This window comes from Otolemur garnettii, unplaced genomic scaffold (genome assembly GCF_000181295.1).
Source record: "Otolemur garnettii isolate 467f Iridium unplaced genomic scaffold, OtoGar3 scaffold00095, whole genome shotgun sequence".
Classification (NCBI taxonomy): domain Eukaryota; kingdom Metazoa; phylum Chordata; class Mammalia; order Primates; family Galagidae; genus Otolemur; species Otolemur garnettii.
The window spans coordinates 2290212-2303964 of NW_003852490.1; the positions used below are offsets into that span (position 1 = coordinate 2290212).

General features: G+C 36.0%; 1 protein-coding gene across 4 annotated transcripts in view; it reads left to right on the forward strand.

The window, feature by feature from the left end:
- Window positions 1-13014, forward strand: part of SOS1 (SOS Ras/Rac guanine nucleotide exchange factor 1) — a 134689-nt gene extending 121675 nt beyond the window's left edge. For 3 of the 4 annotated variants that reach the window (XM_012808824.2, XM_023516641.1, XM_023516643.1), the window contains 3 exons: window positions 5683-5727; window positions 7456-7574; window positions 8081-13014. In XM_012808824.2, the coding sequence (XP_012664278.1) occupies window positions 5683-5727; window positions 7456-7574; window positions 8081-8572 (656 nt within the window). In that variant the 3' untranslated portion in view covers window positions 8573-13014. The remainder of the gene's footprint in view (window positions 1-5682; window positions 5728-7455; window positions 7575-8080) is intronic. The other variant, XM_023516642.1, reaches the window with a different exon arrangement.
- The last annotated feature ends 739 nt before the right edge of the window (window positions 13015-13753 follow it).

The following is a 13753-nucleotide window of genomic DNA, read 5'->3' on the forward strand; positions in this document are numbered from 1 at the left end:
TGATTTTAGATAAAATATTTCTTCTGTACTTTTGTGGGGTCAAATTAGATTAAGATTCTCTCAGCTGGAAGAAACCTAACTAAAAATCTACTTAAAATAATTCTTTGGAGGTATATTACTTTGACATTTGGTCTAGAATCCTATTTGTTTATTCCTGTAGTATATATGTACCAACATGGATTTGTTAGACCAGCATTCTGTCTTGTCTTTGTATCACCTAAAATGAATTTGTCTTGAGAATACATACTATCAATACAATGTGCCTTTATTTGGTGACTAGGGATCATGGAGTCATAGATTTTTGATAAGTTAAAGCAGACAACCAAGTTAAAATACTCCTATTCATTCTCTCCAACTTGCCAACTCCCTAAATGAAGTAATAAAATGAAACCAGCACTTTTTTAGTATATCTGACCTAAAGGCATTATTTGTTCTGACCTATATAACTGTTTGCAGGATTTTTCTTCCCTAGAGCAGACAGCTGTGTATCTGTATCAGTGTTTTTCAACCTTTCTTTATCTCACAGCACACTCAAGCCTATAGTTAAACTCTTGCAACACTCTTAAATTATGTTAATCAAAAAAAAGGTAAAAAATTAAAAAAAGAATATACTTACTGTGCTTTGAACTTCTTTCAAAAATTTAATTAATGATCTTTAAAAATGTTTGTGGCATGCCTAAGATCCTCTCTCAGCACATTAGTATGCTATGGTGCACCAGTTGAAAATCATGGGTCTATATTATAGGGATTCTCAAATATGTGAATTATAGAAACCACATGAAAGCCATTCATTTCAAATTCTACTTCTCTTAGTTTAAGTAGCTAAAAATGGAAAAGCAAAAACAAATAAGTATATTAAGTTCTCTACTTATGTTGAATCTTTGAACAGTTAATAAAACAGGGGAGAATGAATCATAATGAAATGCACTGCTTTGCTGTATGTGGCAGTGGGACAATATTAACAAACAGCTAGGGGGCCAGGTGAGGTGGCTCACACCTGAAATCCTAGCACTCTAGGAGGCTGAGGTCGGTAGACTGCTTGGGCTCAGGAGTTTGAGACCAGCCTGAACAAGAGGGAGACCCCTTTTTCTAAAAAATAGCCAGACAGACACTGTGGCAGGCGCCTGTAGTCCCAGCTACTTTGGAAGGCTAAGGCAAGAGGATCACTTGAGCCCAAGAGTTTGAGGTTGCTGTGAGTGAGACCCTATCTAAAAACAAAAACAAAAAAACAGGCAAGTGGAAAAACATTGTTTCAGGAGTTAGGTTTTATAATCTTAAGACTTTAGGGTTCTCTCAATTTCTCTTCATAATAAAGCAACCCCATATTACTATACTACTCCCTTTGCTATTAGTAAAAACCTGAAAATAACTGTTGTTGAATTCAAGTACACTAGCATAATAGATATAAAACCATCCATGTGCTAAGTTCATCCCTTACTTGAAACTTATCAGTAGCCTATGTGTATTAAAGGTCCTCTTTTTGAGTCCACCTCTGCCTGACAGATCTGCTAGTGCTGTGGGGATCACCTGAGCCTCTAACTTGCTACCCGCTGTTTTGCTGCCAGAGAGGGAAACCTACTTCCTGTTTCCCTCAGGGCCTGGCAGGAAGGCTGAAGTCTTATATTTTCAGAACACACCCTGCTCAATACAAAGCAGCAGAAAGCTACATTTTTTCAAAAGACAAAGTTTGATTACAATTTTTTAATCAGTTATTTTGCTATTTTTTTTTACTCTTAAAATTTTTTCCCCAATCTACTTTTAACCTATAATTCTTTCAGCCAATATCTGTTGAATATCTTACTCCTTGCTGAGCATTTACACATCTCCTCTAGGAAAGCCTGCAGTCTTACTAAGAGATTAAAAATAATCATAGAACACAGAGAATCATAGTTAAATGCTAAATGAGCAGTGAAGACATAAATGCTGTAGCAGTTTACAGAAAGATGACCTCTGAATGGGCAAGAATAGTCATGGAAAGCTTTGTGGTAAAGACAGGGCAGGAAGGGAACTGACCACCTATTTAGTGTTGCCACGTACATCCTCACATTCAAAGCCCTGCTCCACACCTTACCCTGGCTGGGTCCACCAGTGAGGTAAAATGACAGTGTCTAAGAAGAGAGAAAAGACCACCTGGCTCACTGCTTTGTTGCTGGTATTAACACAGAGAGGGGAAAATGAACAAATGCTCGTTACTTTCCTGTTCGAGAATTGCCTGGTCATGAAAAGGGAGACCAGAGCTCTGACCTGGTCCGTGTGCTGGTGATAAATTTTATCTCCATTCCTTAGTAGAGGAAGTTTTAACAAGAAAGTGATGTGTCACAAGCATTTCAAGCAAGAAGGTTTCATGGAAAATTACTTTAAGGGATAAGTTTCTAATCTCAAATACATTTGCATTTTGCCTTTGCGAGTTTTAAGAAGTTATCCATCATTTATGTCATTTATGCCATTTTTTTTCTATAGGAAAATGCTTGTTTCCATTTTAAGAATGCTTCCTCTATAAACTCAGGACTGTCTCCAACAGTGATTTCAGCTCTAACTGTATTGTATAATCCCTTGGGTAGGCAGAAATAATTACCTAGGCCCAGCACACACTAGACTACAATTGGCACCTGGGAATCAGAATTTTTAAAAATTCCCCCGGGAGGATTCTGATCTTAGCCAAGATTTAGAATAACTAGTCCATAATCCCAAGATTTTTACATAATAAATTAATATTACTTTTTTATTTTATTTTTCTTTCTGAGACAGAGTCTCACTTTGTCACCCTTGGTAGAATGCCATGGCATCAGAGCTCACAGCAACCTCAAACTTGTGGGCTCAAGCGATCCTCTTGCCTTAGCCTCTCAAGTAGCTAGGATACAGGTACTCACCACAGGGTCCGGCTATTTTTAGAGAAGGGGTCTCACTCTTGTTCAGGCTGGTCTTGAACTCCTGAGCTCAAGCAGTACACCTGCCTCGGCCTCTCAGAGTGCTGGGATTACAGGCATGAACCACTGTGCCCGGCCCAATATTAATTTTTTAATTAATTAGATTTCATTCCTAAGTCATCATCCATAAATTTGTTGAGTACTTAGCTGTTAAGAATTTCTAGCATATATTTCTTGATTAGAGCATATAACATTCTAAAATAATTTTTATAGCATTTTCCAGGCAATCAGACTAGGCAATTAATATAAAATAAGAAATCAGAGAAAAGCTGCAATTTTACCAAATAAGTGAATCTAAGCCTGCACTACATATATAAACATGATCAAATCCAGGTTTACATCTGTGTACGTATGTATGCATATATATAATTCTTTCATAAGACTTCAGTTGTAACAGTCATGAGCTTCATGCTTTTATTTTGGTCCTGTATTGCATTAAGTGTGCTGTCATGTTCTTGAGGGTTATCTCCAATAGATAGATTTATTTCCTTTTCAAGAAAAGCAGGAAATATATAAGCAGGTAAATAATAGAGCTAGATATAGCCTTAATCCCTGTTATATCATTAGCTGCCTAACAGTGAAGAAAATCATTAACAAAGCAAGAGTTTCCTGTAATTTCATAGTATAAAAATGAATTTTAATCCTTGGAGAGGTAATTTATTAGAATTAGCTGGAATGCTACACTTAGTAATCATGGGTTCCAAATGAATACTACTAGCACCTAGGAAAAGGAGATAATGGGCTGGGCACCTATGGCTCAAGCAGCTAAGGCGCCAGACACATACACCAGAGCTGGTGAGTTTGAATCCAGCCCAGCCCGCCAAAAAACAATTGCAACTGCAACCAAAAAACAGCTGGGTGTTGTAGCACGTGCCTGGCGTCCCAGCTACTTGGGAGGCTGAGGCAAGAGAATTGCTTAAGCCCAGGAGTTTGAAGTTGCTGTGAGCTATGATGCCATGGCACTCTATCCAAGGGGACAGCTTGAGGCTCTGTCTCAAAAAAAAAAAAAAGGAGATAATGGGACAGATTATTTGAAATTGGGGCTCCCAGGGAAATAAAAACTCTATACAAGCAATCTAGTTAATAAAAGTCATGCTAGCTGAACTTGAAATGTAAAGTTATCCTCCTGACCAAATAAACCTGAATAAACAAATGTTCCAAATGAGTTTTGCCTATTGTGCATAAAACAAAAGAAGAAATCTGAATTTAAATCAGCTCAATCTAGTATTTATAGAAATTAATTTAGTTTCTTGATTTTTATCTGTTCCATATATGTTAACACAAGATCATGTAACTATAAACAATTATATTGATTTATAACTAGGATAGATCATCCAGCCTTTTGTCGTACTTTTCCTACTTTAATGCTCTTGCGGCTCTGGCTTTTGATTTTCATTTTTTTTCTGTTTTTCGACATAGGCTCTTATTCTGTCACCCTAGGTGGAGTACTATGGTGTCATAGCTCACAGCAGCCTCAAACTCTTGGGCATGAGCAGTCCTCTTGCCTCAGCCTCCCCAGTAGCATAGACTATAGGTGTGTACCACGACACCTGGCTAGGTTTCTATTTTCTATTTTTAGTAGAGATTTTTCTATTTTTACTCTTGCTCAGGCTGGTCTCAAATTCCTGAGCTCAAGCAGTTGACTTATCCTGGCCTCCCAGAGTGCTGGGATTGTGGAATGAGGCCACCTCAGGCAGCCTCTTTTCTTTTTTTCTGATGCAGAGTCTCACTCTGTTGTTCAAGGTGCAGTACAGTTACATGAGCATAGTTCACTGACTAACTCCTGGGCTCAGATGATCTTCCCAGTTCAGCCGCCCCAGTAGTTGGAACTATAGTCGTGTGCTACCACACCCAACTAATTCTTTTGTTGTTGTTGTTGTTGTTGTTTTATGTTGCCCAGGCTAGTCTCACATTCCTGGGCTCCAGCAGTCCTCCCATCTGAGCCTCTCAATGTACTGGGAGTAGGGCAGCACCTGTGGCTCAAAGGAGTAGGGCACCAGGCCCATACACCTGGAGGTGGCAGATTCAAACCCTGCCCTGGCCAAAAAAAAAAAAAAAAATGTACTGGGAATATAGGTATGAGCCACTATACCCAGCCCCAATTTCTTTTTAAGGAATTAATATTGTTGAAATTAAACATTCTAAATTTATCAATGAGTTTCCCATATAAAATAAATCTTTACCAAATGTTTATTGACTTTTAAAAAAAGTGTTTAGGAATATAGTAGGAAAAAAAGCTATATCACTTTCAAGTGTTTTAATATCCAGAGCTCTTGTTATTTTGTGATGAGAATATATGCCCCAAGAACATTTTTGAAAGGTATAGTACAATATTAGTAAGAAAACTCTTATTTTTCAATTTATATAAAATAAATTTATTGTTTCACAAGTTTTGAGTTTTCAAAATCATTTTTCATAAATGACATATTTCTATACGGCCAGCTGAATTGTTTGAATTGAGTTTATACATTTTTAAAAGTTTTCCAGATAAGTATGATATTTTAGTTTTTTCATAAATGCTTTTCATTTAATTATAACATCAAATAGTAAATCTAAAAGAATCTTTCAAATTCCCAATATATTATTTTTTCTTCTCAAAAGTAAGTAGTAATGAAGTTTTACTACAAACTGTTACAGCCTTCTTTAAAACTAAAATGACAAGAGTAACATTTTCATCATAAATATAAATTTTCACAGATGAGTTGAATATATCAATGAAAGAAAAAAATCTACTCTTTCTTGTTTCCTTTCACAGGCAACGATACCGTCTTTATCCAGGTTACACTGCCCCATGGCCCAAGTTAGTATATTTGGTTTAAGACTCATAATTCTTGCTTTGGCTTTAAAAATCAAACCAAGTGTAACCTTTCCTGCTAAAATTGTTCTTGGGTCTGGCAGCATTGGTACCTTGCTTGCAACATTCTAGAAGTGAGGCCTTCACTTGTGCTATCTTTTGATCATAAATGATTTGCTTAAATTATATACTGTTAATGCTTTTTATAAAACCTTTATTCTCTTTTAAAAGAACATATTAAATAAGTGGCTTCCACATTTAACCATTTCTCTTTTCCAATTATAGAGTTCTAGATATATCATAATGCTCAACTTTGAAAAAAAAAAAAAAAGCAAGAGCATGCATGCGCATATGGGAATGCTGGCAGCTACGTGCAGTGTCTAAAGCACAAAATACACTTAGCCTGATGGCAGCGTAAAGTGTACACAAATAACTGCTTTCAACTTTAGAAGAAGTGCCTTGTAATTGTAACTATTTAAATTATAGCCTAAGTATTCATCACTAATAAAATAAATTTCCACTTTAGCTATTTGCATTTAATTTTACAATAAACTAACAATTCACTAAATTCCATTAATTTAATTATTTAACCTAATAGGTTAATATTTTTTGCTGTCCTTTCTTACAAGTGATTTCAAAATGTATACAATGGAAAATACTAGTTATAAGTTAAATTAATTGTATTTAGTCTCTTAAGGAAAAAAGGTGGGTGATCAAAATGTTGATCATTTGAAAATACATGTTTCAGCACACAAAGCACTCTTTTTAAGTTCGATATTCTTATTATCATTTAATTGATGAAACAGAAAGCCTTTCTAACAGGATAAAAAGAACCTGCTGAATATAATTTTGAATGATTCCTTTAAGTATTTTTCCATATCTTTTTTTATAGTGTTTATAAATTAGCTAACAACATACATAAGTTTTGTCTTCAAAGTGTCATTATTTACATCTACGTTATGTCCTTGTCATCATAGATGTCTATAAGATAGGTTCCAGTTAGGAGCATTACTTACCTTTTTTGTGCCAATTCACTAACTTGAATTGGGTTCACTAGATTGTAGTGTAATTTCTGTTTTCATTATCAAGGACTGCCTCAGCTCTTTTGAAAAGCTCTATCACTCTTAAAGTTTTTGGATTATCTGGATGAATCTGATTTTGCTTACAGGCAAAGGAGAGCCTACACCTAAGCAGAATGAGGAGTGCCCCTCCTCCAGACTCTCAGATTCCTTCCCTTGCATCCTTTGAGAGAATTGCTGGGAGACATTGGCAAGAGTGGTTAAGATCAGAAACGCTATTCCCAGGCACTATCTAGAGGGCAGGGAAACTCTGTACTAATAAAGTCAGAGAAAACAATTAGCCCATCACAAAAGCTTAAAAATTAAGCCAGAGATTTTTAATAGCTTGCTGTCTCTCCTAGACATCTGAGAATCAGACCCAAGTAAAAATACCAATAATAGATTAATATATGTAGTGGGAATGTTTTGTTCATGCAAAGTAATAGAATATTTTAGGCAGCTCTTTTCTAAAAATTCTGCTAAAGTTCTGCATGCTTATAGCAGTTTGCTTTAGTAAGTGAAATACTATTAAGTATTGGTTTATTGAACTGCTTAATACTTCTACACATTTCTTCTAATAAATACAAGCAGTTTCCAGCTAAGCCTTTTCAAGATTAATAAATGAAATGAAGTTCCTGTGAACTTTTTTAAAAAAATAAAATTTGACATCCTCCAGGATCTGCTTCAGTGTCATCCATTAGTTTAACCAAGGGCCCTGATGATGTGCCCATCCCCCCTCCTGTCCCTCCTCGAAGACGGCCAGAGTCTGCCCCAGCAGAGTCTTCGCCATCTAAGGTAAAGTAGAAAATCCTGTTTCTCGAAATTGGAATCATTACAGTTACACTATCAAAAACTGCTTATGTCTAATTTAGTTCTCACTGGGATAGGGTAACATTTTGGAGTATTTTGGCTTAATAGTTTAAATAAGAATTAGATACGGATTTAGCATGTAGTAATGCAATAATGCTTTTCTTTTGAAGGTAGTTTTTGGTATGTCTTTAGAACCCTATAAACCTAAAGCTGTGGGTATTGTCAGGGTAAAAAAAAAACAAGTTTTAGTCTTAAGCAATTCTTTAAAAAACACAGAGGAGAGGGAAAAAAGAATGTTAAGAAATGAAGACACACTTTAATTTTATGAATTGTCAGAGCCTCCCATTAAAAACATGGTCAAAATCCCTGTTCACATCTAGCATCTGGCCTATATAGCATGTTTATACAACCCAACTTAAAACTCTTAATATATTATGGTACTACATAAATTATTAATAAATGTGTTTTCTATTCTTTTTCTCATTTGTTAGATCATGTCTAAGCATTTGGACAGCCCCCCAGCCATCCCTCCTAGGCACCCCACGTCAAAAGCCTATTCACCACGCTATTCAATATCAGACCGGACCTCTGTATCAGACCCACCTGAAAGCCCTCCCTTATTACCACCACGAGAACCTGTAAGGACACCTGATGTTTTCTCAAGCTCACCACTACATCTCCAACCTCCCCCTTTGGGCAAAAAAAGTGACCATGGCAATGCCTTCTTCCCAAACAGCCCTTCCCCCTTTACACCACCTCCTCCTCAAACACCTTCTCCTCATGGCACAAGAAGGCATCTGCCATCACCACCATTGACACAAGAAGTGGACCTTCATTCCATTGCTGGGCCACCTGTTCCTCCACGTCAAAGCACTTCTCAACATATCCCTAAACTCCCTCCAAAAACTTACAAACGGGAGCACACACACCCCTCCATGCACAGAGACGGACCACCACTGTTGGAGAATGCCCATTCTTCCTGAGTTTCTCTGTATTGGGATGTTTATTTTCCTAGCCCCAAATCCATTGCTGGCAATGGATGCACTGAACGTGCCAGCACTGAGGAGTTACAGTGAGAACTCCAAACACTAACGACTCTACTTCAAGATGCAGTATAGGACAATGAATTTTAACCTAGACATTATAAATTGACAATGGTATCCCAGTTTAGAACATGGAAGGACTGATCTAGAGGAATGGACAACTGGTTGCACCTGAAAATCAAGTAAAGGGACTTTTTCCAGCCAACAGGCAGGAGTTCTCTTTTTGTGAAGTGATCTTTATCATTAAAGGGATGGAAAACACAGTCTAGTGTCCAGCAGGCCCACATAATGACAGTTTTTGTAATTCAAAATATTATGCACTTTTAAAAAAAATCTTAAACAGGGATCTTAATGTCCTCCTTTGTTTTCCTTTGCTTTACTCTTCTACTTTAGAATATTTTCTTAAAAATCACTCAAAGGACTGTGAGGAAAGGCTGTGGTACCTGGCCTTGTTGAAATCAAGGCCCAGCACTGTACCACAGTCCTGTTTACAGATCATTACAGTGAACTGAGTGGGCACCGAGGCTTCACCAAAGAGGTACTTTGTTGTTGTTATTGTTGTTGTTTATTTTTAAGAATAATTATGCCAATTTTAAGAGCATTCCTCTACCTGCCCCCACACACCCAATCAAAATTTGGTGGTATTGCCTTCAAACAAGAGAAGTTTTGTGTCATTAAGATGACAGAAGAACTTTTTAAAAAATGTAACTGTCAAGTATACTATTTACATTTAGGAAACTGTTAATCTATGCTAGATTGTCATTTTCGCCCCTTCTCCCACAGAGGTTTACTGGTAGTCCATGTCATAGCTTGTAGCTGTCCCTCTAACCCATACTATGAAAATGCAGGCACCCAGTGTGAAAAGGAGCACTTGTGGGTATCACTGACACCATTCATGTTTTACTAATAGTTGAGTGATCAGCGTATCTAGAATTACCTTGCATTGCCTAAAATCACGTGTATATAGTGAATGTTATATAAATATACCTGGCAGGTCTGTTTAATTTAATCAAATAAAGATAACAAATACTTTGTTTGGCTGGCATATATTAAATTATTATATGGAGAAACTGGTTGATTCTTATTTCTTTCAGTTGAAAAACACAAAAACACTAAGCATAAAAAAAAACACATTGTGGTACGCCTTGGTTTCTAGTTCTGGGTGTATGTATTAATCTTAAAGAGTGATATAAAGTCACAGTTTCGCATGTAGGAAAACATTTGGTTAGAATAGGATGGGTATCGTAAGCAAAATTTTGTAAGTTTTTTAAGTTCCTAAGCAACGTGTATACAATTTGTTAAGATTTATACTGAACATTCTACCTTGCTTGAGGTCTTCTGCTCTATCAGAACTATTCATAATATAGCATCTGCCCCTATCATTACTATCATAAAATGGATTATTTATTAAGCCTGTGCACCACTCTTCTGAGTCTAACAAATACTGTGACTGAAATGCATGCACCTTGTTGAAGAGAAGAAGTTGTATTAATCTCCACTGTACTATCTGTGAAATATGCAGTATTCCATCTTTAGAGTCATTAGTTCATTAGTGTCTGCATGTGTCCTCTGAATAATGAAGTAAGAGTTCAGCGATTCTGTTACCCACACCATTAAAGACATTTTTAGAAGTGCTGCAACATGGTGGAAACCTAGTACTTTAATAATTTCTTGTGATATTTATTAGAGCATTAAGTGTATACCACGATAGTACAGTATATATAGTCCTTTAAGACCAGAAAGTATGTTAACTGCACCATCATTAAGCAGTCCATCCTATCCTTTCTTATTTGTTAAGAGTTGAATCTTTTTTGTTTAATATAAAATATGTACCGTTCCTATTGTGGTAGCCATCTTTCTCTTTATAACATTTCTCTTCTTTTAAAAAGTATTTTAAAAAATTAATTTCAAATCCCCTCTTGGATGCAAAGTGTCCATAAGACCATTCATTCATTCAACAAATATTTATATAATCCTACTTACTAGTGCTGCTACAACTAGTCATGATATACATTCCAGAATCTCCCATGACTTTTATTGGGCCAGCTTCATTGTCCCTAGGATTTCCCTTTTTATGGTTTATTGATTACTTCTCTTTTTAATTACCAACCCCTAGTCCAAATGGGGACTTTGAGAAAAGTCACCCTGGAGCCCAGTCAGTATCTCTCTGACTAGTGTGTTTAGTCTTCAATAAAGTGATAACCCCTATTCAACCTGCCCAATCCTATAACGAGGAAAAACTCAGATTTGGAGTACTAATTGTATTTCTCCAAAAGGGAACTGTTCTTCTATCCTGTGGTTCTAGAAGACCACTTCACTGTGCAACAGTTTTATATGCATTGTGGATAGAGGATATTTGTATTCTGAAGTGTGAAATTTGGTTAAAAACATTTTCTGCAGTGGTATGGTAACTAATTACAAAAATTCCAATTGGATGCCCTCAGGTGGAGGTAAGAAAACTCCTTGCCTTTTCAATCTATAACATTAGTTGACAAATTTATACTTTGTAGTAACTAAAATATATTTAGGGACAAGAAGTGGCAGAGAAAATAAATACATCATTACAACATTCTGCTTTTGAACTCAGGATGTTGCAAGGGAGTCAATGCACCACAATTTTTATTAACCATGTTCCAAAATGTGGAACGTTTTCTGTTAGAAATGGAAATGTTCCTAGATGTCTCGTTACCTTTGGATCACAAATGAAAATATTTCAAGGCTGAATGTATTTAGTGGGCTGATAATCAATATAAATAGAAAGGAGAGCTTTTCATATCTAAGGACTTTTAAAAACAAACAGATAAGAAATAAATTTCTAAATGTATTAAAAGATTGTGGCTATTTACTCTTCCCAGTCCTCCAAATGTATTTTAAGACTGCAGATTATCAGAAACTACACAAACATCAAAAGTTTGCTTAATTAAAAGTTTTGGGGCATCATATTATGTTTAGTAGATCACTACTCTCTTAACAACTCAAGGATGCTTTAATGGATCTATGTCTAGCAAAGAGCATGCCACAGCAGGACAATCAACGGAACAGTTTAATTAACAAGTACTTATGTTAATTGATGGCTATTTAATGGTTCTAAATTCTTCATTAATTTTTTTTCATAAATCAAAAATACCTTATATAAACAAAAAATTAGTTGGCATTTATTATCATGATCTTAATTCTCAAGTTCATCTTACTTTAAACTTGTATTTCACTGTTTGCCTTTTAATATGACAATTCAAAATTTTAAGTGGCTCAGCAAAATAAATGGGGGAGGGGTGTTGTACATATTGAGGAAAACTTTTGTTCTCCTTCAGATTTAGGAAGAAACAAAATTTAACCATTTATTTCTTGGTATTCTGCTGCTGTGGATAGGTTTACTACTCTTTTAACCTATACTGTGTGACTGTTTGTACAACTGGGGTCCTGTTTTATTGCACATTAATTAATCTTTACCAGTAAATAAACATCACAAGGTTAATATTGGTTTGGCTAAAAGAGAGAATTTAATGCAGTAAAATTTATAAGGGAATATGATGATTTCATTCAATGTATTTCTCTTTCAGATGTCTTACTAACTTATAAAATCATTTCATAACCCCTTATAAGTGAGCCAATAAAATACTTTGAGCTCTACTTCAGAAGCATGAAGTCAATATAATTCTAAACAGCAAAAGCACTTGTAACTTGTTTTGTAAATTTCATGCCTTATTTTTCATTTTTGACACCGTAAAGTGCATTTTCTGTCGACTGTGAGCAAATTTCCCTGTTGCCTTTAATGAAAATAGTGCATTAAGTAGCCAACTGCTGCAGAATTATAAAGCAAGTTAGCTAAAGGTGGGTCACATTGGACTACCACTCACACAAGATACATAATAGATGGAAGGTACATGTGGTGTGGCTTCGGGAGAGCGCACCTGTGCCAGATGCATGCCACTTTCAGTAGCTGCCAAATGTGCCTTTAATTAAGAACATCTCTAATTTTTTCCTTCAGATCAAGTCAGCATTTGGGGGCGGGATTAGGGCAGGGGACTTTGGGGTGCAAATATCTGGTGGAACCACCAGAGAATTTGTTTGTCAAAGTGACATGTATAATTTTAGTTGAGATGTGTTTGTGTATATATGTGTATTTGCCTTTGTTTAGTAGCACGGTTATTTGCTAAAATAATTGTCAAAAAATTGATCTGTCAGTCTTACTTTGATGTAAGAATAAAGTGTGGTCTATACATCTCTTATGGCCTTTGTACCTAACCATGTTCGTAGGTAATCTTTGTACTCTGTGTGCAGCAGTATTTGGTTTGCATTTAAAGTGAAAATAATGGCTGTTATTTTTCTGGCATTACTAAGATAAACCGAAAAAATAATAAAGAAAAATGCCTTACATAGCCCACAAGTGTATTATTTTGCATGTATTTATTTTAGAGGACACAATTTTTAAAGTCATTAGTGATTCTCATTTAGCTCATACTTGACATATAGAAATATTTTGCATTTTATCATGGTCATACTTTAGAGGCACTTTTTCTTATATCAAGTTATTATAAAAGGATAAAAAAAAAAACCTATTTCCTTCTGTGTTAAATCTTATGATTGTAGTGACTGTAGGAGGCCCTTAGGATGAAAATTAGTAATTTAAAATGATCTTGGGGCTGAGTGCAGTGGCTCATGCCTATCATCCCAGCATTCAGGGAGGCCGAGGCAGGTGGATTGCCTCAGCTCACGGGTGTTGTAGTGGGTGCCTGTAGTCCCAGTTACTCGAGAGGTTGAGGCAAGAAGATCACTTAAGCCCATGAATTTGCGGTTGCTGTGAGTTGTGATGTCATAGCACTCTACAAAGGGTGACAGTGAGACTCTGTCTCCAAAAAAAATAAAGTGATTGTGGGTTGCCTGCATGAAGTTTCGGAGGTCTGAGGTATTTGTATTCTGTAAGAGAAGTTTTAAGATATCCCAGTTCCCTGAGGCAGCTTGACCTTTAGCAATTCTTTCTAGGCTTGGCATGAAAAGATAGAATTTAAGGTTTTGTAACCTATTATGCAAATGTGAGATCATTTAAAGTGAACTAAAGAATGTTAAAATTGATGAACCCTTAGTGATCCAATCCCCTTATTTAAACATTAAGGCAAGTGA